The sequence below is a fragment of the Drosophila navojoa genome, chromosome 4 (assembly GCF_054131105.1).
Source record: "Drosophila navojoa isolate 15081-1374.11 chromosome 4, UAZ_NAV_1.0, whole genome shotgun sequence".
NCBI lineage: Eukaryota > Metazoa > Arthropoda > Insecta > Diptera > Drosophilidae > Drosophila > Drosophila navojoa.
In genome coordinates this window covers 16,046,609-16,074,530 of record NC_142892.1, presented here as the reverse complement: position 1 = coordinate 16,074,530, position 27,922 = coordinate 16,046,609, and the positions used below count along the sequence as shown (strand labels likewise).

Here is a 27,922-nt window from a genome sequence, read left to right as displayed (position 1 = left end):
TGGTCTGCCTTTGGCTTCAACTGTGTGCGCCTTCAAAACAATTGGCGGCAAACAACAATCGAGCGGCCAAATGGCCAATAGCAAATTGGTCGAAACGGATGCCAGCATTGGTCGAAAACAGACGAGCGCGCTCTCGTGAAAGCTCCGTGCCGAAAGCTTTCACGTTCTGGCCTTAAATACTGGCGCGCTGATAAAACGCAAAACAGTTGCCGTTTCGTACGCGTTGCCAACGCAGCAGCAGCAGCAGCTAATGGTGTATTTATGTGTGTGTGTGTGTGCGCTAGAGATTCAACGTAAAGGCATAACAAAAACCATTGCCTACTTTTGAGCGCCAAGTTAAAAAGCGCTGATCTAAGAGTACGACCAAACAATTGCCGGCAAAGTGCATAACGGTGCATGTGATTCGTGGGAAAAAAAGTAAGAAAATAAACAAACCAACAATTTTATGCGAGTGCCCCGTGGCAAAGTTCTGTGAATGCAACAGCAAGTGAGCCGCAAGTGAAAGGTGAAAGCGCAAAGTGCAAAGCAGAATTTTATTTTTGAAATACTCACAATTGCCAAATACCTGCTGGGTAAGTAGCTCAAGCTGAAGCTGAAGATGAAAAAGATGAAAAAGATGAAAAAAGATGAAAATTTAGAAAAGGATAACACGCTTACCTTCTCCAAGTTCTACAGCTTAGCTAATTAATTAATATGTATGAACTTAGTCAGAGAGATGCTTGAACTAAAGCTTAAGCACTCTGAATGCCAGTAAAAAATTCATTTTATAAGTGCAATTTTAATTTAAATTGTGGTTCGTATAAAACCTGCAGGCAAGACTTTGAGTCTTGAAATCTTAAAATATGAAAATTTCTCTATAAAAATGCTCCAAATGTCAAATTGATATTCGTTTGACTTGCAAATACGTTTTATTCAGAATTTTCTTAGACATTGAGCAAGAAATTTGCGACTGCAGCAGACTGAAATAATTTTTGATGTGTGGACATTTCATTCAAATTGATTTTTAAAAATTCTCTCGAGTGTATGAAAGCATCATCTTGAGCAGTTTTCGTGGAAGAAATTCATTTAAAGGACTTTATGTGAATTACGGGCGTTCTGCCCTCATGCTCAGGCTCCTGCTCATGCCAAACATAAACATTTTGTGAAGCGTGTAACTCCTGCTGAGCCCCGCATAAGGCAATGAGAAAAACTGCCCAAAACATGCACAGAAATCACTCAGAAAAATGTTGACAAAAAATTCCCAGCGGAGTTACGCGAAGGCGGCAATTTTACGGCAGTTTGGCTTTGCCAGACGACAGACGCATCCTTTAAAGCCTACACGTGCAAATGGGCTCTGGCAGAGCGACAGAGATAGAGAGATAGATAGAGAGAGAGAGACAGAGCTAGCAGCAAAAACAAAAATGGCAATGCTCAAGTGGCGCAGCGCTTAACACAAATTAGACGCACTTAATTACAGCGCAAACAGTCGCCGGGAGTGGCCGTAAAATGTGCGATGCAAACGCTTAAACCGCAGAAGAAAAAAGAAAAAAAAAACAGAAATTAAATGAATTGAAGCCGCCGGCTGCCTTCAGCCAAGAGCAGGCCGACAGCGAGATAGTGAGAGAGACAGAAATAGCTGGCGATTGGGGAGCTGACACTGAGGGGTGCGGGGGTGCGAGGTGTGGTAGATGGCAAGTTTCAATTTCAGCCCAAAACTTGCGGCTTAAAACTCAATTAAATGAATTGCCAAAAATTAAATTACATTTCATTTAATTGCACCTTAAAGCAAAGCACAAAAAAAAAAAACATTTTTAAGTATATTTAAGTTTCAATTTGAGCGAAAAAAAAATTTTAAATAATAATAATATTGGTCAATTAACATAGTTACTAAATTAAAAAGAAAAAATAAAAAAAGTAATCATTGCCATGTTTCATATTATTAAATACTATTTATTTTCTGAAGAATGTGCTATAGAGTTATGGACAAAAGCTGCAATAAAATTTATTTAAAAAATAAAATAAAATAAAATAAAAATTTAAAAAAATATGTATGCTCATTGTAGGAAAGTTTATAAATTGCCTTTGCACTCAGGGCATTTAAGTTACGCATTCCACATAATATACTCGTCTGTTCATTAAATATTTGGTTACATAATCCTGAGAGTTACATAAAATCCATCTATAATTAAAGCCACAGCCATGATTTAAGGTCTATAGGCAGATTGGTTTCCTGGAATGGCCTGCCTTTCTCTGCTCCGTTGGATTTGATTGTTTTAGAGCACTTAAAGTTGTGTAAAGTAATATCTGTAATACTTGAGCAACTGGAGCTGGAGCTTTGCTTGGCATTGAGCAGCCAGTGCAAGCCATCATAATCCATGTCGAACGGCGAACTACGAACTGCGCTGGCTAAAACTTTGCATGGCATTTAACAACCCTTTTGCCAAATAACCTTCGACAACAGCAACAACAACAGCAATGGGCATATCCTGTTCCGTTCTGCAGATAGCCAGCCTACAATACTTGGTAACGCCCCTTTATCTGGCAAACAATACGCTCATTAGCTGTTGGAGCTGCCTTATTTTGGGGCCTCCTGCTGCCATTGCGCCTAAGCTCAGGCGACGTCAAATGCTAAGCAAAGTTTTCTTAATTTCGCTGCCGCACACATAAAATAATATTTTTGTTCTCGGCAAACTTTGCTCGCAATTAAGTTGTAAGTGCCAGCAACTGGCCTAAGGCCCTCTCCCTCTCTCCCCTTGTCTCACTTGCCGTGAATGAAGTCGTTCGTTTTAATTATTTAGATTGGCCATAAGCCAGTCCCAGCCAGTCCCAGCCAGGCATCTGGCATTGCCCAATACCGAAAACTGAAATGAACAAAATGTTGCGAGGCAAATCATAAAACCGAGTGCCAATATCTGCTGCACTTGGCTCCAACTTTTCCACTCCGTCTACGGCTGTCCCCGTCGAGCTCAATGCTCGAAACTGTTGACAAAGTAATGCAAGTGCCGAATGAATATGCAAATGGCTCAAGAGATTGACTGCCCCCAAACTAAGTGCGATCGACCCCAGCTGCCGGTGCTGCTCCAGCTGCAGCGCCAACTCGCATTGCCAACAAGTAAGGCCACTTTATTTAAGTTTTTCCTGTGGCATAAACCTCTCAGTTGGCCTCGAATTGTTGCCAATGCGTACAACTTTGGAATGGAAATCGTGGCACTTTGTACGCACTTCTGCCACCAATAAAATTTCCGAAAAAAAAAAAAAAAAACTTTGCCAGTGTCAATGTGCGAAATCCTTAAAGGATAACAGCCAACGAAAAGATGAAGAAGAAGAAGAAGAAGCTGCACAAACTTAAGCTGCAATTCATTTTGAAATGCGAATGAATGAATGAAGTAGTTTCGATGTCTTAATTCACTCTTACCCATTCCGCTGAGATAAGCAGAAGCGAAGATATCCGCTATGAAGGACATTTGTATTTATTGCTTGGTATGCCACGAAAAGTAAATAAATAGATAAATAAATAAAATATATGAGTCATTTATCAAAGATTAAAGAAAAATAAAGTTAAACAACGCTTTAAGTAAATAATAGAAAAAATAGATATACAATATTTTTCTGTAAATAAAAATAAATTGAAAAATAAATATATATAAATGAATCGATAAAGAAAGTTTTGTTCTATTAACTTTGTTATAAATAAATAATAAAATATATATAAAAAAAAGCTTTAAATAAAAATTTAAAAAAATATATTAAAATAATATATATTTGTATAATTTGTAAATAAAAAGAAATATATAAATAAAATATATGAATGAATTAAGTAAATACATTAAACAAGAGAGGTCGAAATTAATAAAAGGTTTCAATAAATATACAATAATATATTTAATCTTATTTCAAATAAAAAAAAATTAATATTTATAAAAAAAAAAAAACATTTTTTATACAAACATATGTATAAATAAAATATAAATATTCCTGCTTAGCTATAGTTTTATGTATTTACTAAATAATATGTACTCGATAAATAAATAAATAAAGTATGTACTCGATTTATTTATATATTTAAATGTTATATTATAAATCAATAAAAAATTATAAATTAATAATAAGAATAAACACATGTAAAATTAATAGTTACACAAATAATTTAGAAAATATATATAAAAATGTATATAAACAACAAAGCTCTAAATCAATCAAAAATATTATCGATAAAATGCAGACATTTAAACATATAAAAATATAGCCACAAAATATGGCCTTGTCATAAAAAAAAGTAAATATAAAAACGTATTAATAAATTTATGAAAATATAGTTGAGCAACAAAGCCTTATATCAATAAAAAATGTACACAAATATTAAATAAATACACCAAATACAAGCAAGCATTAAGTCCATGCATCAATAGAAATTTTCCAGACATATTGTTTGCCTACACAAATAAAATTCAAAGATTTATTCACATCTAGGCCAAGCACAACAATGTCGTGCAGCAAAAAAAAAAAAGTAGTTTTCCAATTTATTTTAGCAATCGAACACGTAGTCAGCCTACGTCCGTATATTTCATCTCGAATACAATAACAAACTGCAATGAAAGTCGAGCTCTTTGTGCATTTGCATAAGCTCTTAGCGCCTTTTCAGCGCCTCAAGATTTCCGGGGCGGGGGATGGCGGCAGTTTAGAACAATCGGAACTCGGCTCAAGTCATAAACATCAAATGCTCGGCAATGAAATGCCAAAACAATAAATAATAAAATAAAACGCGACCAGGACAAAAATCAAATGCGAACAACAACTGCAAAGTATAAAAGAAAGAGAAATAACAGGAAGCAGAGCAAGAGAGAGAGATATAAAACGGATTTCTATGGCGAAAAAGGAAATTAAATATTCACGTATGAAAAATCGAGGCGAGGAAATTGCACATACTAAATTATAAAAGCCAAATAAATGTGCCAACGGAATTCGGCGATTGATTAGGCTGGGCGCAGGGGAGGCGTAGGGCGTAGGGCTCTGCTACGACTAATTAAAACCCCCCCAACAAAAAATTTGGGGTCTATTAGGCGTCGCTGGGTCCCAGCTCACCACACGCAGAGCCATTAATTTATTTTTATGTTTACCATAATTTCTTCTTTTGTTTCTGCTTTTGTTGTTGTGGTTGTTGTTGTTGTTGTTATCGCAGCGGCAATATTTGTTTTCAGTTTCTGGTTCTTGGCAAAAACAAAAGGGCGACAGGACACGCAGCACAGGAGCAGCAAGGAGCCATGGCGCAGGGGGGGGAGGGGGGCTTTAATGATGCGCCTTAACCAATACCAAATATTGGGCGCTGACCTGGAAAGACCAAAAATCTCTCTCCCGGGCATACCCAATGCCCATCTATACGAATGTCTCTCTGTCTGTCTGTATGTGCGGTTGTGTGTGTGTGTGTGTGTGCATAAATATTTTGTGGAGGCTACGTTGAGGCTCCCCCGCTTGCCTGCTGAGTAATTTGAATACGTATGCATACTTAATTTGCCACGGCTTTGACTACGGCCACGGCTACGGCTGGCTTTCACCAGCTACGCCGGCTGAGCGAGCCAGTGGCAATCGTACACTACATTATTGATTGGATATTTGTGTGCGGGAATTTAATAATATATGCTAATTTCGTATAACACTCGACACTAAATTGGCGAGCCAATGGCTTAAGTAGCTTTAACTAGCAATTGGCAATTCAGAGCTATCTCAACAAATAATATGCCGCAGGGTGAGAGATAAATTGTAGAATTATGTAGATTTTGTTGATCAGGCAGGCATATATACTGAATATAGTTTCCCATAGTGCCTTTCCACACACTTTTTTTATTTAATAACTACTTTAGTTAATTATACTATAGCTCTATAATTTTGTTGGTATTTCGTTTCAATGAAGAGTTCTTTTCAAATTACTTCATCACTCACATATATATACATGTATATATACCACATGTATAATTAGCTTTTACTTATTTGTCACAGAACGTATTGTTTTCTATCAAAATTCAACAAACTTTTGGCATTTTCCCGACAGAAATTCCTGCCCGCACATTCGAGTATTGGGGCGAGCATGTTTGATTTGATTGATTTCCTTATCTATCAATACATAATATATCGACAGTTTCACGACTGAAAACTGATGTTGATGACGGAGCAAGGTCATCAGCCATTGTCGACGCCTCCCTCGCTGCCTCCCTTGGGCAGCTGTTGAAGTCAATTGACTTGCAGCAGCTGTCCAAATGATGGGCTCAATGGCAAAGGCAAAGGCAAGAGCACGCGAGTATACCATGGCCTACATTGAGCTCACAGAAACGGAAAATATTGTTACCAAGTCTGCAAAAACTAAAACCAGCTAAAAATCTTTGTTGTTATTAAGTAAATAAAAATGCATATATATCACATTATTTTTAATGCATTTGAATGGGCGAGTGCCCGAAAGGCTCATAAAGTGAGCAGATGTTTGCCTGCAGCTGTAGTGGAGCAGCATCGCAGTCCAGAGTCATCTTCAGCTGCCTCAGCTCCAGTTGGAGTTGCCGTAAAACCCACTTGACTTCCTCCCAGCACTTAATCAGTCAAATTTTATGCGTTGCGCAAATAGAGCACCAAGAACAAGAAGAAGAAGAGAGCAAAGCTGAGCAGAGCAGACAGACGCCGACTTGGCTAGGGTCTGGCAGCAGCTGTTGACAAGGGGCTTTAATTGCTTTTAGCTTTTTTCTCTCTCTCTCTCTCTCTCTCTCTCTCTCTCACTCTCTCTCTCTCTCCTTCTCGGTCTCTCTTTCTCTTTGCCTCTCTTTGTTTTTGGTACGAGGGGCACATAATAATATGTTATTAAACTCGCGTTGCATGTCTTAAAGCCTGACAGGCCGAAAGTTTCAGCTTTGCTACTGCAATTACACTAAGTGGGCCTTAATGTGGCACCAAGTGCTGCCTGCTGCCTGCTGCGTGCTACATGCTGCATGCCCCCTGCGGCCGTCCTACACTCACAGCAACATCATCATGAGCCCAACAAGACGCTGCAAGTCATTTTAGCGGTTTAGCAAAAAGTTGCCTACAACTAAACTTTGCATTTGCCCATCTGCCAGAAACTTGCTTCAAAAACCAAAGAGAGACAGACAGACAGAGAGTGAAAGAGAGGAGTGAGAGAGAGTGAGAGACAGTTTTAAAAGCGGACATTTGTTGACAGTTTCAGTTAGGTCTGACATACCCTATTGTCCCTGTTGTTGGCTTAGCCCCAACTCAGCCTCGCTGCAATTCAGTTTAGTGTGTGGCAAATTATTTTGTGTCCCATGCTGCGCTCTAGAGCTTCGACTCTGGCACAGCCAGATAAAGTTTCTCTTGTTGCCCAAATAAAGCGCTCAAGGAGTCGCTCCGCCTGCCGCAAAGGATTCTAAAGAAAGTTCAAATTTGATTATAAATGTGTGTATCTAGAAGGAAAAACATATTTCATATCAAATATCTGTCTTTAGCCATTTGTAGGGTATCTTATCTTCGGCTACAAGTTTTCCTTTGTTTCATCTAATTCGTAGCTCTTTTGTCCTAACAGAATTTGTGGCCTGGGTTCGTGGCTTGGCGAAATTTGATTTGCATGTTTAGATGTGTCAAATGTTTTTCCATTGGTTCTTTGGGGCCAAGCAAAGGGAATGAGAGATGATTGACTGGCAATAGCCTGATTGAGTTAGAAAATATTTATTCAACTCGATTTAAGTTCTGTTAAGTTAAGAGTTAGTTGAACTCTCTTGACAATTTGCAGCTGACTTGGCTCGATGTTCACTTCACTTTAAGCCAACTCCGCTTAAACATGTATTAATTACAGTGAATTCACGCAATTCCAGCGATCCACATGCTGTTAAATGACTTGCCTGCCCTTAAGCCATTTAACATTCGCTGGGGATGGCAGTGCGCGGCCTTTTCCAATTAGCATGAGTCAGCGCTGCTCTTAATGCTCATCCTTACAAATTAATTTTTCTCCTTTTTCTTTTTTGGCAAAAGAAGTTCGAGCACAACTTTTACGACTCATGAGAATTTTGAGCTCGCATTCATTTGGTGGGGCGTACGCGCTTGAGAGGGCCTTTCATCGGCTTGAGCCTATTTCAGCGTTGATTTATGTCAACCGCAGAGTAAAGTTTACTTAACCGTATCTGATGCGGCTGCGCTTTGCATATAAACCTATGTGGCCTAGACGCGCGGCAGCCATAAAAGTCTTTGATTAAATGAAACCATTTATTACGTAGGTAAAGACAATGTCATGACACCTTTTTGCCGCTCGACTGGCAGGGCGACAGGGCGGGAGGGAGGGCGAGAGGGAGTGCGAGTGCGCTGCTTAGAGGCGGAACATAAAACAATTTCTTTAAAAGTCACGAGCACAAGCAGAGTTATGACAATTCACGTTAAATGCCAAGACACTACGGTCCGTTCCGTGCCCTGTCGTGCCGAGCCGAACGGGAGCCGATGTACTCCATGCCATGCCACTGATTCCCGCCAGGGCCTGGGTAAACACAAACAAATTTTTAAATTTGTAAACACGCGCCAAACGAGCGCCGACAGTAGCGAATCCAAGACCCGAAAACCAACTAAGTCCCCAGCCACTTGACTAGTCAACAGACGACGCAACGTTCCACCGCTCACTCAAACACAGACGCACTCGTGTGTAGTGAGTGTGTGTGTGTGTGTGATATGTATTGGTAACAGGAAATCCGCGAAATTTTTGAATTTCTTGCATGAGCTAAAATGAAATAAACATGCCTGCTCGATGCGCACATCAGTTCTGGTTAGTTTCCATGCACGCAGATTCAGCGCAATTGCGAAACTTTTATGACAACATGACTCGACGATCTGATTAACAAAGTTCACTTTGACATGTTTCAAAATCAGAAATAGCTAAGCGACTATAAATATCTGACCTTTTGCTAAGGACAGGAATGCACGTTGAATAGAAAATTGAGGAGTTTGCGAGTTTTCTTTTTGTTGGGCTTTGTCGTCATGGCAAGTGTTGCAATTTTGTATAGTCAAGTGGCAGCCGTAACGACTCAGCCATTATATTCTTGGAACATTTTTGATTAGGCGCAAACACCAGCTCACCGCACGCCTAGTGCTGCCGACAGCGTGAACGTTTAATGGCGCACTCGGCGTATGCGTAATATTGCCTGCTCATATGCCACGCATATTTGCATAATTTGTCTGCCAAGCAGCACGCACACACGCACATAGACATAGACACACACACGCACACACATTGCCATCATTTAGCCAGCTGAGCTGTCGGAGTTAGTAAATTGCACATACGCCCCGTATGCCGCAGTCACATTAGGATTTGTGTTTCAGCCAAAGGTCGCAGCGAGGTATGAACAACGTGAAGATACCTTTTACCCTGCCAGGTTTGCATAAATTACCAACCAAATGATTCTTGCCATAAGCCAAGCCATAATTAATTTCAATTTTAATGTAAATTTCTAGAGCTTCATATTTTACATAGTCCTTGACAAATTTGTCATACCCCATGTATGTGAGTTTCTCATGGATATTGTGCGGCAAAGGCATTGTTAGGTCGTGCCTTGGCTTATTTGGCTGGCGCTGCGCTAAGTGTCTGCTGCACTCACTGACAAATTGAGCCTGATGTGCGCAAACAGGCAAAGGGTCTAGGAAATGAATAGAGCTGCTTGAGTGGATAATGCGGCCCTGACAGACTGGAATGTGCAGCAGCAACAGGTAATGCAGAGACACTGCCAAGAGGCAGACCAAATGCTGACAGCCATCGCTTCTGTCTCATCAAATAGCTTCGATTCTAATGCTGTCTCTGGTCTAATTCAAATGAGCTAGCATAGCATAATTAATTATGCTATTAATGGGCTTTCAGCTTACGCTCATGATTTCTGCTTTATTAATTAAATTATTAATATTATTTTTCGCTGCTGCTGCTGCTGCTTGCCTTTTGCTGATCCAGTTGTCTTGCTCGTCGCCTCGCAAGTTTCTCGTGGCCATCCATTAATAAGCGCTGACAACGGCAGCAGCTGCTGTTGCCCCTAACTGCAGAAACATAACTTGGCTAAAGAACTTCATTATGCTGGGCGGCCGATAAATCTTTCGAATTGGCTACCTTTTGACTGTAGGCCAAAGCCAACAATGAATCATAATGCGCAAACATGGCAAACACCTTCAGCAGCAATGGGGCTGGGTTTTGGTGGGGGGAGGGCTGGCACATGCTAGCTCGATGGCAACTTGTGGCCAGCTCTTAATGTTATGGCGTGTCGACAGAGCAAGCAGTAAAGCGTAGCATAAATTAGCCAAATAAGCAGGCGGCTAACGAAGTGAAACAAAAGCAAAACACAAAACTTTAATGTTTGGCTAGGCAAACACACAAAGTCAGGGCTAGGCACATACAAACAAACGCAATAATAAACATATATATATATACTATATGTATGCACAGCCTGCCGGCAGGACGTAACCGAGTTTTTTGGGCATCCAACTTGCGTAATATGGCTCTTGTATTGTTATTATTATTATTGTTGTGCTGATGCTGGCTGGCTGTAGTTGCTTATTATAAAAAATGATACACACAGAGTGAGAGAACAAGAGAGAGAGAGAGAGAGACAGGGGAAACAGAGCAACTGTGTGTGAGAGAGAGAGAGAGAGTAAGCGCAAGATATGAGCATAAGCCATAACCGAAAGGGCAATCATGAAATGTCTTTATGTGGCGATTATCTGCACATAACCGGCGCCAATGTGCAATTAACTGGCAAAGGGGGCGTATGCTTAATGCCACACGCAGAGACACCCACACGCACACAGATAGAGCGACACACATACATATAATAAACACAGCACAAATCAGAGCTTGTGTTGCTAATGGCAGCTTAGACTTAGACTTAAGTCAAAAGCTGCTTTTATTTTTAGTTAGTGTTTATCTCTGATGTCAGCACCTGCTCACAAAACTTAAATCTCCCAGCCACTACCACCCTCCCCCTCCCCCAACTGCCAAGTGTAGTAAGAAAATAAACAGTCCAAAGTTGATTTCCCTAACAGAGCTGCCCCTCAAATACAATTTGCACACATTTCATGTTTCTGTCGACCATTTGAGCTTTTTCAATTTAATTTGGAAAATTATTTCATACATTCATATCCCGAGCTCATCAAATTGTATGGAAAAGTTAATAACATCAGGTCAAGTTTTTCTTTTACTATTTTATTTTTTTTTTATTTCTGCACAAGCCGGAAAGAGTGGGGCACGATGGGTGGGTGGTTGGTGCGTTGGACATCCTGTAGATGTAGATGATGTGTCCTGGCAGCTGGCAGCCGGCCAATATTTATCCAACTATCTGCGGCTATTCGGGGTTTCTGAGCTTCGGGCTTCAGACTTTCGACTCTTGACTCTCGACTTTGGACTTTGGGTTTGTTTGCCATTTTTTAAGCTGAACTGTAAATGAGATTTTGCCCATTTGCTTTGCGCTTGTCTTTCTCATTCATTGCTGCCCTCTGGCTTTCAAACAGCAATTTGCCGCACAGCTTTAACCATTGCTTTGACTATTGCCAACACAACTCCCAATGGACCACCAACGAACACCACTGCCCCGACTGCCACGACCCACTGCACTAATAATCAACTCTCTGCCGGTAGCTGCAAGTATAACACTTCCACTAGATTCAATTAAAGGGTATTCCCTTACAGAGAGCACCAAAACCTAGAGCCGAACACGAAGCTCTTCAATTATATAATTGCGATTGTGGCTGGCATAGAAAAATATAAATAATTTTAGTGTAGACAAAAAAAACGTATTTTGTATATATCTTATTTATATTTATTTACTATATATGAAAAAAAAAATTGTATATGCATAAAAACTAAAAAACATTTTAAAAAATCAAACCCAACCTAAATAAATTATATCAAAGTTCAAATTAATTAAAATTTTTTTTTTTTTTAAGTATTTCTGTAGATTACATATAAAAATATATAAATCATAGAAAAATCTAAAATGTATAATTTTTAAAAATCTTGAGTCAATATATATATTATGTAAATAAAGTAGATAGAAATTCTATACTCTTAAAAATTATAAACCATTAAAAAAAATAATGCCTCATAATAAGTTTACTCAACTTAAATTATCAAAATTAATAATATATATTAAATAAATAGAGTATATGAATACAAATTCTATATATTAACAAATATTCTGCTTTATAAAAAGTTTACTCAAACTAAATTAAGATATTCATTGTCAGTTGAATTCAACCTCAAAACTAATATTAAATAATAAATTATATTATATATTATCCAAGTCAATTAAAAGGTATATTATTTCAAGAATTTAAGGCCACACAAATGTTGTTCTTTCACCCAAAACTTTGACATCAAGTGAAATAGCTTAAAGAGCAGATTGTTACAGATGTAAAGTGAAATTTGATTGCACTGCCGAGTCGAACAGCTGCAGATTTTCACATGAAACTGTATCTGCACGGCATTTTCTTTGCTTTTTTCTCTCTCTTTAATGTGTTTAAATTGAAGCTTTCTGTGCGCTTCTCTGGCCAAGGATTTTTAATGATATTTAGCTCGTTGGCCACAGGCACACACACATAGAAACACACACACACACACACGCACACTCTCAGTGGCACTTCAGTGGCATTTGGTGTAACGAAGAAAATTGCAATTGACGCCGAGCACAATAAACACTTTTCATGTTGTTCGGAAAACGATGAAAACGGGCAGCGGCGTGTCTTGCGGCCACTTGGGCGTATACGTAATTAATGATGGCCACGAAATTGTCAGTTTTTGACAAATATCGCTTGATGGGCTGTCCAACTGCGTGGCACTTAATCAAGTCCAGACAAATCTCTAAGAAGCTTTCAATTAGCTGGCGCTTAAGTAATTATGTCTAATGCAAAAACTTCTGACATCTGATTGATGGCAAGGATGCTGCCTGTGATGTTGCCGCTGCTCCCTCTCCTGCCTCTGCCGTTGCTGCTCAAGCCGAGCAACGCCCCTCTTTTTAATAGACAACGCGTAAAGCTAGTTGGCCCGCATTCGCCAAGGCAGCAGCTGCCACGCTCTGCTGGTCATAGTGAAAGGACTCGGCGCAGCCAACAAGCCAACAGCTGTAGCCGGGGCCCTGCGAACTCATTCACTATGTCTGTTTACAGTGTCATAAAATATCAGCAACAAATGCGAAACCAAAACAAACAATGGCCACAGCCAAAAACAAAGCGCTAGACAAATAAGAAAATAAGAGCAGAAACAAAACAAGAAAAAAATGTAAGAGAGATGAAAGCATCTTCAGAAAATTATCAGATGAAAGCCAAGCATATGTGCGGTCACTCCACTGACCTGTAAAACTATGTGACTTTAGGACTTGTCAGCTAGACTTTGACTTGGAGTTAGTTAAGGAATCGCAGATGATTACAGAGCTGGGGCAGTTGAGATGTAAACTAAACAAGATCAAGTCCCAACTTAGGTTTGAGTAGGATTTTTGTATTTCAAAGTATCACTGAAAATAATTAAAAACTCTAAATGAATTAAATGAATAAATCTTTAATTCAATTCTATTCAATATATGCTTCATTTACAAATTATTATATTTGCCTTAAAGCTAGCTTATTTTTTCTTTATATATATATATATATCTGTGCAGCAAGATATCATATTTTAATCTTTAAATATTATATATATTAAATTAATAATATAATATATATCTTTTATATGTCATTGCTTTAACGTTTCTCAATACTTTAACTACTTTTACTCTGTTGCAACTATTTCACATATCTACTCCATTTCGCCATCTCATTCTTGTCCAAGCATTCATCTGTCTGTCTGTCTCTCTGCTAAACCATTTCATTCCTCAATATTGCGCAATGTTGCTTAAAAGGTTTTGTGTTTTATTTTCGCATAAATTCGCCTCGAGTCAAGTGGCAAATGCATATTGCAAGCATCAAGTGCTTTCCCATCAGGCAAAACTCATCTGGCTAACATACAAAGACAATGTGCCACTCGAACTCCACTCACTCACACACAGACACACACACACAGTCACAATCTGACACATACAAGTCCTTTGAGAGCTGAACATGAAAATCAATAAAACAAAACCAAAAAAATATCACATTACATACTTTACTCGCTTTGTTTTCGGTTTCATGCGGCACTCACGATTTTTTTCGCTTTTTGTTATTGGCTTTGCGTTCTTTATTGTGTGTATGTGCTTTGTGTCGTTTTCGATTTTGGCGGCCACGCTGGCGTATGATTGATTTTGGGCCGCGCCAGGCAATGTCGTCGTACTCAATGACTAGGCACAAAAGTATTGCATAACTAAAGGCGCCGGCAGTGAATACAAATTGCAATCGCAGCGTTGACATATAGCAAACGAACAGCAACAGCAGCAGCAACAGCAGCAGCAGCAGCAGCAGCTGCCATCAAAGAGCTTCACGAATTGCCAGTCAACAAATTCGTTTCAATAAGCGACGCCTAACCTGGCCTGCACCCAATTTTTTCTTTTTGCTTTTCATTTCATATCTATCTTCTTTTTTTCATATCTGCTGACGACATTTTTGCGTTGCGTATGCATGCATGTGGGCGTGGCATAAGCCGATCAGTATGCGAGCCTACATTTGCGCACGGCAATTCCTTCGAATTGTTGGCTTGTTTCTAAGCGGATTACATGGCCGAGTGATTGGCTTGAATTCCAGTTAAAAGCTGAAAGAAAAAAAAAGAGAAAAAAAATGCAAATACATTGATGCGCATCGAAATTGTATATTGAATTTTGATTGTAAATCGGAAATCAATGTGTAATGGCATAAAGATGAAAAAGTCGCATCGCTCATAAACGAAATGTGCCAAAAGCGAAAAAAAAAAAACCCGAAACTGAAATCAAATAGATGCAACAAATTGATTCAGGGAAATGGAATACCATTAATATTTGAGGCAGATGCACACACGCACACACACACACATATATATGTACATACAGTGGCCACGACTTAACGCAATATTTAAAATTCGATTTTTATCTTGCATTTTTACAGGCGAGCAACAGCAACAACAACAACAACAACATCATCATCAGCAGCAGTCACGCAGGCGTCGCTAATGGGCGGTTACGCAACTCTACCTCAACAGCAGCCACGAGAGCCAACAGCAGCAACAGCAGCAACGGCTGCAACAGCAGCAACATCCCACTAGCCACAATAACAACAATTGCAGCTGCAACTGCAGCAGACGCTGCGTATTTGCTGCAATGTCCACGTAATGCACACAAAACACAAAAGTTGCATTTCAGTTGCCAACGCCAACGCAGCGAGCAGTGAGAAAATGAAGTCGGTTATCCTGTATCCGTATGGACCGCTGACGGGCGGCGTGCGCTGCTGTCGCATGTTGCATGCCAAAAATTTGGCCATAACAAGTGCAATTTACACAATTGTAAGTGCGAAACGACAATTCTAGTTATTAACTCGCATGCTGTTCACCTCACGTGGCGCCCGACCGAACGCCCGCCCACCGGGCGTATGCGCAATGCTCGGTGCGAAACTGTTGTGCGGAGGGCGACTCCCCGCGGCATTATTTGCCACACTTCAACGTAATTAAAAACAATTGCCACTCGTGTTGAATGCATTTTTATCGCCATTCACTTGCATATATCTGACGCCAATGAGCGAAACTCATTTATTCGGCTTGTTAATAAGCGAATAATGGGCGTATTTATGGAGCAATCATTTTTCTTCTGTTTCATTCATTTATTTATTCACTATGAAGTAGAGTGAGCAATATATCACAAACAATTCTAGGAATTTAATATATGTTACCTTTAACAAATTAAACCAGTTTATTTTCCATTTAATAATTTTTGTTTATTGATACATTTACGTATTTATTTTTTACATTACGCTTCAAATTTATTCACTAAAAAATATGTATATATGTATATATGTTGAGAGAATTATGTATCACTGATTTCTCAATATATGTAAATTCATTAACTAAAATTCTTTATTACCATTCAAAAAAAAATAAAAATAATAATAATAGTAATAAATATGTTTAAATATTTATATTTATCTGAAACATTTTGCAATGCTTGCATAACTTTAGATAAGATTTTATAAAATATTCTTTTGGATAGAACAATTTTTTTTAATAATATAAATAATGAAATACAAAAAAAAATTTAATAATCTTAAATATTTTTTTATATTTTCCATATTTATATAACCCTTTCTTTATAAAATATTTATAATAAATATTTAGTATCTAAAGAAATCGAAAAAAGTTACAGATTATATAGCACTTTACTCAGAAGTTGACTAAAATAAACCAAAAATTAATTTCTGTAGTTTTTCCCAGAGTTATTTTAAAAACAAGTAAAAACGTTGCAGTCGGGCGCTACCGACTGCGGAATACTCATTCACAGTCCCTTTGTAAATTTAATTTAATTAAAAAAAATTAGTACAAAACAATTATGCTTTTTGATTATATTGTAGCTTTTGGTAATTTTTATCGAGTAATCGATAATTATTATATTGATCGTGCACTTTTTGAGTACAAATGTATGGTAATTTTCGTTGATAGCTTTCGGTCACACCTATTGCAGATTCTTTAGCGTTTGCTTACATTACAAATGCGCGCTTTTTAGCATTCTAAGAATTGCGATTGATTTCTGGATTTTCTAGCTGTTATTGTAGTTTTGTCAGATGACGCTCTGTTATTAGCTTATTGTATTTTAGCTACCAGTTTGTGAAGCAAAGCGATAGCGTGAGCGCTAAAGGCGTCGCAAGTTATGTTACAGCGACAGAGGTTCAAATCCCCATCGGGTTTTTTTTTTTTATCATACATATTTCGTTTTTTTATAAAATAGATATTTTATTCTTTTTTCTAATTGAACAATTTTATAAGTTTAAATTTGTTTCTTCTTAAAAAGCCCTCATATATGTATGTACGCATATATGCATGTATATGTATGCACATAAGTCTGCACGCATATGTAGCATCAAGCATTACAGCCTTTCTTATGCACGCGCTCATTTGTATGTGCGTATGTATGTAATGCAAATTTATCATCCGCTACTCTGGCTCTTCTTTTCTATAATGCGTCATATCAAGAATCTCATTTTTGCATTTCATTTTAATTGCGTTTGTTGACAGTAGGTGGTAGCGCTGTCGGCAAAGGCGCCGGCTAAATTTGTGCTTGTTATTTTGACAAACATGGCTTGGGTGCGAGTTCAAATCCCGCGGAAAACTCTTTTTTGTAAATTGCAAATTTTGTTATTTTAGCTTCTTTTATATTTTTTAAGTATTTAAATTTTATTTTTAAATTTTATAAAATCTTTCCTTCCGTGTTATCAATGCCTATTAAGCCTATTTGTATATACATTTACAAATGTACATAGATAGCTCAAGCATATAAATGTCGCAATTTAATGCTACAAATGCCAATTGCCACGCCCCTAGTGGCCGTAGACACCTCATTTTTGGCCAGTTCTTAGAAAGAGCTAACGGTAACATATATGCGAAATTTGAATGCTTACGCTCAAAAAATGTGAAAATTACAGGGTATTTTTCGATATGCCACGCCCCCAAAGAGGCGTGACAATTATTTTTGGGGCATCGATAGAGGAGGTTACCAGTAACTCAACTATTCAAATTTGAAGCTTCTAGCTCTTAAACTGTAGGAGATATAAAGTTTTGCGGTTTGCCACGCCCCCTTTGGGCGGACATATATCCACTATAGCTTGTTGGACTTGGGAGGTCAACTCGCGTATATATACCAAATTTCAAGTCTGTAGCATCAATAGTACCTAAAATATAGCCAAATTTGAAAAATCACTATATCTTCACGTCCAATTTGCCACGCCCCTATTAGGCGTAGACATAAAATTTTTTCATCAGTCATTATAGAATTATAGCATTAGCTCACGTGCAAAATTTCAACGTTCTAGCTTTAGAATTTTAGGAGATACAGTTTTATCTGATTTGCCACGCCCCCAATGGGCGTAGATATATCCACTATAGCTTTTTGGACTTGGGGGGTCAACGCGGATCTACATACCAAATTTTAACTCTCTAGCTCTTCAACTAACATGATTTCTGGTATATCGGAAAATGCATTTTCCGATTTGCCCCGCCCCTAGTGGGCGGATCGGGAAAATTTTAACACTTTACAAATCGGAGTTATACACGAGTATGTGTTCAAAATTTCAAGTCTCTAGCTTCAATAGCGGCGAAATGAACTGCGTTCATACGGACAGACGGACAGACGGACAGACGGACAGACGGACGGACGGACGGACAGCAAGACGGACATTGCACAAAACCAATATACTAATTCACTTCGTGAATGAGTATAATTATGAAACCTAGATAAATAGAGACGTAGTCAGACCTATAAGCATACGATAATAAGCTGATTAAGAGACCTATTTATACACGTATCATTTGTTGGCCTAACTAAGATCCCTAACTATTAACTGTTGTTATATTTAATGATAACAAAACATCTCAATTCATTTGTGTTTTTTTATTTAAAACTACAGCTGTAAGCAACGCCGTAATTTAGAAATAAATGCTTGTGGCACTTAACATTAGCATTTCTGTTCATTTACCAAACGAACTCTCATTAAGATCTGTACCTGCAGGGCTTATAAGACTAGGAGCAGGAGCAATAGCAGTAGCAGCAGTAGCAGGAGCAGGAGCAGTAGCAGTAGCTGGTGTCTTGCTGGACTCACTTCACTTCATATTGCGCCTTATAAATTGCAATTACATGACGCTCATTATGGCATTTAATTTATGTTAATGGACGAATCGTGCATGGGATTTTTATATGTACTCCCGACTCAACAATGGGCACTAAATGCAATACCAGCAACAGCAGCAACAACAACAACAACAGCAACGACAACTGCACTGCAATTTACGTATACAAATTATGTGCATGGAACTAGGGAGTAGATTTTTGTTGCTGTTGCTGTTGTTGTTGTTGTTGTTTTTTGTTGTTGCCTTTTCAAGTACCTGGCTCTTGGCATCCGCAATTAGTGGCACGCTTTATTGTTGCCAGGGCAGCAAAAGTTCAGTGCCTGTCCCTGGAGTGGCCAAAGGTAGTCACGAAGCATTATAAATAAAATAATATCTCAGCTAGGTGTAAAATTTTGCATTTAGTTATTTATAGCCTGGAAATTTTGTTGTGCCGCATAATTGCCATCTAAAGCGCATAAATTTGAAAGCGACTTTTTCGTTGAATATTTTAATGTCATTAGCTCGCTCCGAGAGCCCCAAAAACATGTTTCAATCCACACACACACGAACACACATACGCGAACACACAGTCGCACACATTTGATATACAATATATGTATAGGTTTTTGGCTAATGCTCTTACACAAATTACTTTGCCATTTCAGAATATATCACTCCTAATTGTGCTGATCTATTCCTGGCGCATCAATGTTAACATGCACAAATCTGCCGAGCTCCAGGATGTCTACTATGGTAAGCATGAGCCTTATTCGCTTAAGCAATTAAGAGAGAGAGAGAGAGAGACCGACAGAGACATGCCATAAAATGTGAAATTATCTTGAAATGGTCTCAGACTGTGCATGAGCATAATAAACGAGCGACACTTTAATAAATAATCAAAATGCTCCATGTGCCGAGTGCCGACTGCCGAGTGTCTGACACAATGAATTAGACTATTAAAAACATTTAGAATGCCATTTCAGACTGAGTCATAATCTACTGAGTGCAGACTGAAAAGTTGCTCCAAATGAAATGCAGAGTAAAATTAAATATAGCCCAGTTTATGTTACATACGTATACATATTTTATTTGTTAAACTGTTATTCATCTATTCTGCTTCTTCTCTTGCAGGTGTGCAAATTGCATATTTTGCCATAATTGGAACACAAATGTCAATGATATTGTTAAGCATTGTGCTGATATTTGGCATCTGTCGGGTAAGTTTGCCTAAAAATGACACACACACACACACACAAAAGAGGCTTGTCAAACACACACATACACATATGCCATATATTTGGTAAATCAAATAACTTGAAGCCGCACATTTGCAAATTATGCACACTTGTGACTGGGCTTAAACTGTTTGCTGGCCATAAACAAATAAAGCGCATGCAAATGTAAATTTTGCCGCCGTTCCACACACATGCCACGCCCTGCTGTGCCAATCAAAGTGCCTGCAAATGAATAAATAAAACAATGCGAATTATGGAAATTATGGATAATTTAAATAAATATTTATTGACAATCAAAAAGTTGCATTCAACTAGAATTTGGCAATAATTAGAATTTAATAATAGCATGGCTCCGTTCATAAGAATATAGCTGCCTCATTGAGCCAAAGGCTGTCAATATAACCTTTTAGATATAAATTTATGATGAAGTCATGTTTGGCAAAGAACGAAAAATGTAAATAAAGTCAAATGAACCAACCAGCCAGCATATTTGTGAAAGGGTTGCCAAAAAAAAAAAAGGAAAAAGGGAGTAAAAGGAAAAGCAGAAAATGGAATAAAAATAGAAGAAAAGTTGAATACCATGCACAGTGGTTAGAAATGTAGACAATTTGTCACACAATTGGGTATACAAAACCATCTGTCGGTTGGCTGATGACGACGACGACGAAGAGGAGGAGGAGGAGGAAGAGGAGGAGGAGGACGAGCAGGACGAGGACGACTGCCGGCGACACATGACAAAGATTATATACAGTTGGAGCCGAGCATTGCGTGGCGTATTGTGTGGAATTTTTTAATTTCGACCTCACAGTAAAAACAAAAACAAAAATCAAACAAAACAAAAACACACACACTCGCACAGCAAGCAAATACAACGCGAACGCCAACGCATTTGCCCTCAAATGTATGCTACACTTATTTGTACAGCGCGCGTGTGTGTGTGTGTGTGAGCTTAGCATAGTGTATGTGTATGTGTATTTGTGTGCGTGGAAAAGCATTGTGCTGTTGGGCTAATTAATTGCAGTTCGCTCTTAGGCGCCAACAACCTGACGCTGCGCGATGCGCTTAAATAATGCATAGACCATTGGCATTAATTAAAGCTGCCCGCCTATTTGCTCAACAATTTGCATGGAAAACAATTCAGCTAAAGTGCCGCTATATGTGTATGTGTGCGTGTATATGCGTGTGAGCAGAATTTGCCACAAACTCCATTAAAGGGGGGGAATAATGTCCTGTCGCGACATAGAGTGGAGTGGCATGGTTTCCCCAACTGGCTCTCAGCTTGTTATTGTTAAAATTTTAATGAAAAATTTGTGGCTGGCGCTGCCAGCGACGGCACTGTAAAAATTCCATAAGTAAACCTCAAAAATCGACACGCGAAAGAGTGCGAAAAATAAAATATAATCAAAGACTTTGCACTCTATTGAAATATGTTACAAAACAAGCCAAAGCAAATACAAACACACACACACACACACACACACACACACAGCCACACGTTCTCATAGGGCACATAAAATATTTGATGGAGTGAAAGTGTGCAGAAAACGAAAACCTTCAATTTGATGCCAGCTAAAGGTGTGCGAATTGCTTCTGCTGCTCCACTTCCACTCCACTCCAGTTCCACTCCACTTCCACTCCACTCGACTCCAATATATGTTGGCAGAATATAATATTTGTACACCTGTTCTGCTCTGCCCACAGGAAAACCCCGGCCTAATTGTACCCTGGATAATTGGCTACATTACGTTCATGGCCTTGGAAGCTGTCGCCATGGTTTATTCGAATGTGCTGCGTGATCATGTGAACAAGGTGAGTCGATTCCACAGGGATAGTGGTAAGTGTGGTGGTGGTGGTGGGTAGCCAAAACGCTTTTAATGCATATTTAAGATGCTTTCGTTGGCGGTCCATTTGTTTAATGAAAACCTCCAATCAACTGAATGCTCCAATTCCCCTCCGCGCTCCTCTGCCGGCGCCAAGCACGAAACGTTTCGCACACTAGCCGAACAAAAGCCTTGGCGCAGCGGGAGCTCCTTGCGAATGATATCAATGAGAGCTCTCGAATGCGGTGTTGGCATAAATCAATTCGAAGCCAAAGCCAAAGCCAAAGCTGAAGCTGAAGCTGAAGCCGAAGCCAAAGTACAAAGATCTGGCAAAACAAACAAATAAATTGCACGTTCTCAATGCTAGAAAATAACAATAACGAGAACAACAGCAACAACAACAAGGACCAAAATCCGTTACATATGTAAAAGTTCCTTTTTTATGCTAAAATCAAACAATGGATTTGGGTTAGGGTCCGCTGCTAACGACAGCCAAATGCATCTACAATCGACAAACAATAAAATTGATATGTAAACACAGAGCATATGCTTTGTTTGAATTTATTCGTGCTGGTTCCATGGCTTATTGATCCGTTCCCAATTCCGTTCTCACACACTGGGTATTAGAATGAGATGTGCGAGAGCTTGGCCATTGATGAATATATTTTTAGAAATATTTTGAATATTACACTAGTCTGTTTAAAAATAGGCAAAAATACAAGAAGAAATTTTTACAATGGATATGATAATTGGAAGATGTATTAATTTATATATTATTTATTTATTAGTTGTTTAAATAAATCAATAAGTTTTTCACATAGTTTTTCATTATCATATATGTAATTTATATATATTTCTTATATTTTTCTTATATTTTTATAATGTATAAAAGAAAAAAAAACGATGACAGAAATATAAGCTACATATATATAAATATAAACAAATTATAAAAAAGATAAATATGTTTTAATATAATAAAAAATATATTTAAAAAACATTATTTTAAAAATTTATTGATATACAAATATATTTCAAATTTAAAAATATTAATAATAATAAATTTGATATTAATTATAAATATTAAAAATATCAATATTATTATAATTTAATTATTTAATAATAATATAATTAATATTAAATTTAAATATTAATAATATCAATATAATTATAGTTTAATTTAAAAATATTAATATAAATATTATTATTATCAATATTATAATTAAAATGCATTCATGAAGAGCTTGGCAATTTCATCAGCGAGCTAAGTCACTAACTAATCAAAAGTAATATGCCTGCCTAAACACATGAAGCGCATGGCCGAGTCCAAAGCGAAATAGAAAGCTCAAGAGGCCGCACACACACTTAAAACTAGTGGCAAAGCGATGCCGCAAAGCGCACAGCTGACAACGGGCAGGGTTCATTCACTTACTCTCAAACAGTTCCATCTCTCTTGTGCTCTGAGCTAACATAGGCTTATTACACACATGCACTTACACACACACACGTAGGCACTCGCCTCCTGTGACTTGGGCATTTTTCCATGCCATTGCTTCTGCGTTCCGCTTTGTCCCCAACGCCATTTTCATTTGCTCTTCTCCATTTTTTTTCTGCCACTTTTTGTATTATGAACGCGTTCGCGTTTTCTCTTTTTTTTTTTTTTTTTTGCTGTTGCATTTGTTGTTTGTTTTCCACCAAAAACGCTACAAAATTGCCGCCTCATGCATAATTTATTGCAATTGTTGAGGTATAAAATTCGTGTTTTCTGCACTCGCTGTGGCAGCTGAGCAAAAAGTTTGCCTCCTTTTCATTTATGTCCCGGCAGCCCCAGTGAAAATAATGAAAATTGCGCAAATTTCAACCACACTTAAAACACTTAAAAATGTATTAAATATAAATGAATAATGATTAAATGAAAGGGTAACTAACAGTCGAGCTAGTCGTGTTTAATGTGTAGCAGCAGTTGCTGCAGCTGATATATATATTTAAGCTTTTAGTTGGAGCTGCAATTACTTTGATTAAATATGCCAGAGAACTGATTAGTTTTTATTATGATAATACAATGCGATTTACTAAATATTAATTGTTTTTATTACAGCAATTCGATGCCATGTGCAAGGCGGAGGTGGCCTTCTTTATAGCACGCGCTTTTATCAATGTAAGTAAAGTAAATATGTCCAAGAATAATCGAATAATATCAGGCATATCTTATATGAAGGCTCATTATCCATCATTTAGTTTCTATTCCTCTCTATATTCTATCTCAAATCTATATCTAATCTACCTCTGCTTCTTTACCTCACTCTATAACTCTTTCTCTCTTCAAGACCCTCCCGAAACTCGACTTGTTCGCTTGTTCTATTTATTGTAAAAAAAAACCATCCGTATCCAGAAAAAAATTATAAATGTAAAAAATCAATCACTAATTGTATCAAGGACTGCCTGAAAGTCCTTTTTGCAAAATGTGACAAACGCAATCTTCAGTATCATATTCGAGATCACTACAGCCTTTTTTAGACGTTTCCCCTTCAATTTGTTCGCTGAAGCTTTAATTCCATACTTCATCAGTCGCAGGGCCAATAGCACGTAATAATAGATCAGCCAGGGCAGCATCAGTGAAGGTGTAAACTGCAAATACTTTAGCTATTAATGTGAATTAAGGCTTAGGGGTCTTACAGGTCTTACGGATACGGCAGCATAGGTCAAGAGCAGCCAACAATTCAGATGTATAAAACTAATGACACATCGACATATGCGCGTCGTAGCTGGCTGCAGTACCAAAAACCTATCATTTTGCCATAGAGTGGGCAACTTTGTCCTGGGGCTGTTGTAATGCTTTATAAAGACAAGCACACCTTTGATCTAGCAGGAGTAGGGATGATTACAGACTAATGCCTAGCCAAAGACAATGCACAACTATTGAGCTCTCACCACAGCGATCAGACAGGACAACACCAGAATACGATGCATTATAAAGACCTTATCCATTGCTAAATCATTCTGCTCCACTGGCCGTCTACACGCGTTCAGGTCCAGCTTATAGCTGTAGGCCATGTGGCACAGCTTATGATCGTAGGGCAGCATTTGAAACATCGTCGAAGCACAAGCAGATTCAAAAACTGTTGCTGAACTAGCGAAAAAAAAAAAATGTTTACAGATAATTTCGATGAAATGTTCAAAATTGATTAAAATATCCAGCACTAAAATTGTGTTGTTCCGTAAACAAACTATAGAGTAATGCTACTAGACTATGAATAATTTACCCGGTCGAGTGCGCAAGGCACAGTTTGTTTTCGATTTCATTATTATCGGTTGGAATTTATTGATTTAAGCCTTCGTTCAGGCGAAATAAACGGCATATGCAATAAATAATTTCATTACAGGTGAAAATCCATTAGAACAACGAGAGGCGAGCGGTGAAAACCGACTATGAATTGCTCTGCCATTACATGAGGTTACTTAGCTTAGCTGCCTTAGCTCCTTTGGCTTACGGGGCATCTTTGACTCCTTTGGCTTCATTGTTTCCTTTGGCTCCTTCAGCTACCTTAGCTCCCTTGGCTTCTTTAGCTCCCTTAGCTCCATTGTTTCCTTAGGTTCCTTACCTTCTTTAGCTCCTTCAGCTTCTTTAAGCCCTTTGGCTCCCTTAGCTCCTTCGGCTCCTTTGGCTACTTCATCTCCTCCCTCGCCGCCTTTGGCTCCTTTAGTTGATGTGCTGTAAAATCTAGCTAAAATGAAATAACTTATATTCATGTCCCTTAAAAGCCAATATACTCTGCTCATTTGGCCAGCAGCGTATGCTTTATGTATTTTGTGTTTATTTAACGTATGTGTGAGTGCATGTGTGTGTGTGTGTGCTAAGTGAAATTTATGTGACTCAATTAAAGGCTGACTCCCTTCCATCTAATTCAAACAGGTGCTAGGCCATGTGGGGCGTTCTACGCTTCTATAATCTCGTACGTTCGGGCATCACCTGGCGTGGACCGGAGGTAAGTTTGAAGCTCTTGCAAGCTCGTTCATTGTTCTGCTCTGGCCCTAAATTGAAAATCACTTTCAATTTGATATAAATGAAACGAAACAGTTTGTGTTTTCCTCATGTTGTTCCATATTGACTATTTCTGTGTATTTACTCATCCAACTAGGCCAAGACTGCCATCTTTGCGCCCATGTACAAGAGCGTGAGCACGCACAGCAAATCCTCGATTGTCCACCTGGAAGGGCAAGCGAGCCAAGCAGCGCCAGCGACGCTACAGCGTGGAGGCCGAGAGCGGCTGCTGTGCGATCTTTGACTTTGACTTTGACTACGATGACGAGGACGAGGACGAGGATGGGGCTGAGGATGATGTGGGCTATGACTACGATGACTACTATGACTACTATGAGGATGAGGACGAGCAGCAGCTGGAGCTGGGCCAGCCGGACTGATGCCGACTGCAGCATGCTGGGCTCGGTCGGTGGCGGTGGCGGTGGCAGGTCGCGTCCCCGCACCGCGGCGGTGCGCATGAAGAGTCAACGGCATCGACGCAACAACAACAACATACGCAGCGTGCTGATCAATAAGCGGCACAACAAGTACAAAATCAGTCGGCCCCAGACACAGCTGGAGGTGATCAACGAGTCGGAGCGCAGCGCGGGCAGCGGCAGCGACGAGAACGACTCCCTGCTGGTGGCCTACGATAGCAGTTCGTCCTTGGCGTCGGTTTGACATTGGCCGCCATGTCACAATGGAGCTGCAGCAAATGGGAACGATCTCCAGGCAACGTCCAGCGGAAGCGATGCCAGCTGCAACGGCAGCAGCAGCGACGACGACGGCGACGATCTGCAGCCTGGAGCGCGGCTCGCTGCCAAATGTTATAGTCAGCGTCAGCGTAAGCGCCGACGTTCACTGCGACGCGTCTACTGCGCTGTAAACATCTCCATAATGGGCCTCCTGGTGGCCGTGGAAATATACGCACAGCTGGCCATATTCCTCTAGATAGATCAAGCTAGAGCCATTGACAAATAAGCTTCAATAAAAGAACTAAAATACAAATAAATAAATCTACAAGATATCAGCTGTACATATATAAGAATTGAACTTTATCAAATAAAGAGCATAAGTTAAAAAAAAAAATTGAGAAAATATAATAATAGCATAGTTGAATTACCAAGGCATAAATATTTATCTGCTAGCAGTCTGGGCAGCGAGGCGGCTAAAAGTTGTGTGCATAACAGGAAGTAGACAGGGAACTCAAGTATTAAAAGAAAAACACATTTAATAATTTAAGCCCTAAGCAAGGCAAGTCTTCAAATACATGAAAATGGGAACTGGGACAAAGAACTTTAACTAAATATATACATGAAAGCAAATATCTATTAGCTTAAAAAATAAATTAGTTGAAAAGCCTCAAGTCTTAAGAAATCTATTTCAAATCTTTGCTCTCAACTAAAATTTTACTCTAAAGATTTCAAAGGCCGCTGGCTAAAATTTTCTACTAGCAAATGCAACATTTTTTTTTTGTTGAGGCCAAACAAAAGCTTTAAAAACTAAACTAGATAACCAAAATGAAAATGAATATTAAATAAAACTACAACTATTGTATATAAAATAAATATGCCTAAAAGCCATTGCCGCAGTTTATATAGAATATAAAAAATAAAATAAAAATACAAAAATAAATAATGCTAAAAACAACTACCAACATTAATCATATCGCTAATTGTATTATGATTGTAAATAAGTCCAAGTATATAAAAAATATACAATGCGTATTTAAGTATATATACTAACTACAAAGTACAGTTGCGCCAAACTAAACAAAAGCTAATCAATAAATGTGAGTTAATGTATACCCCAAAACAAAAACAGAAAAAACAAATCAAAAACTCAATAAACACTTGATATTTGTGCTAAAAATGGAATCAACTTTGGGCTGACAAAACGTGTGGAACACGTGAAGCTACTCTCCATATCAGCATTCCCAGTTAATGGCAATCACCGAGTGCTGATATGGGCATACGTTTTCTGTGAAGTACACATATATCTTTGACCGGGGGCCTCTTGGCTAGCTTACCCAAAAACTGACCTGGAGTTGTGCACGGGAAACTCCCAGAGATCTGTAGAGGTCGCTCTAGGAAATGCCCCTTCATAAAATTACCGAGAGGAGCTCAGCCAAACTTTTCTT

General features: G+C 38.6%; 2 protein-coding genes across 2 annotated transcripts; one reads left to right on the top strand and one right to left on the bottom strand.

The window, feature by feature from the left end:
- The first annotated feature begins 188 nt into the window (after positions 1-188).
- Positions 189-26,784, top strand: LOC115564892 (uncharacterized). The gene is given in 10 exon segments (XM_089259469.1): positions 189-572; positions 15,010-15,403; positions 19,375-19,462; positions 19,841-19,926; positions 21,646-21,753; positions 23,860-23,928; positions 25,682-25,747; positions 25,901-25,975; positions 25,977-26,180; positions 26,182-26,784. Coding segments are annotated over 9 exon segments (1,149 nt in total). The 5' UTR covers positions 189-572; positions 15,010-15,232; the 3' UTR covers positions 26,464-26,784.
- Positions 24,121-24,994, bottom strand: LOC115564894 (uncharacterized). Its single transcript, XM_030389722.2, has 3 exons — positions 24,693-24,994; positions 24,447-24,623; positions 24,121-24,389 (listed from the first exon to the last, which is right to left on the bottom strand). Exons 1-3 carry the CDS (start codon positions 24,852-24,854, stop codon positions 24,177-24,179), a joined length of 552 nt encoding a protein of 183 aa, XP_030245582.1. The 5' UTR covers positions 24,855-24,994; the 3' UTR covers positions 24,121-24,176.
- Positions 26,785-27,922: the final 1,138 nt, after the last annotated feature.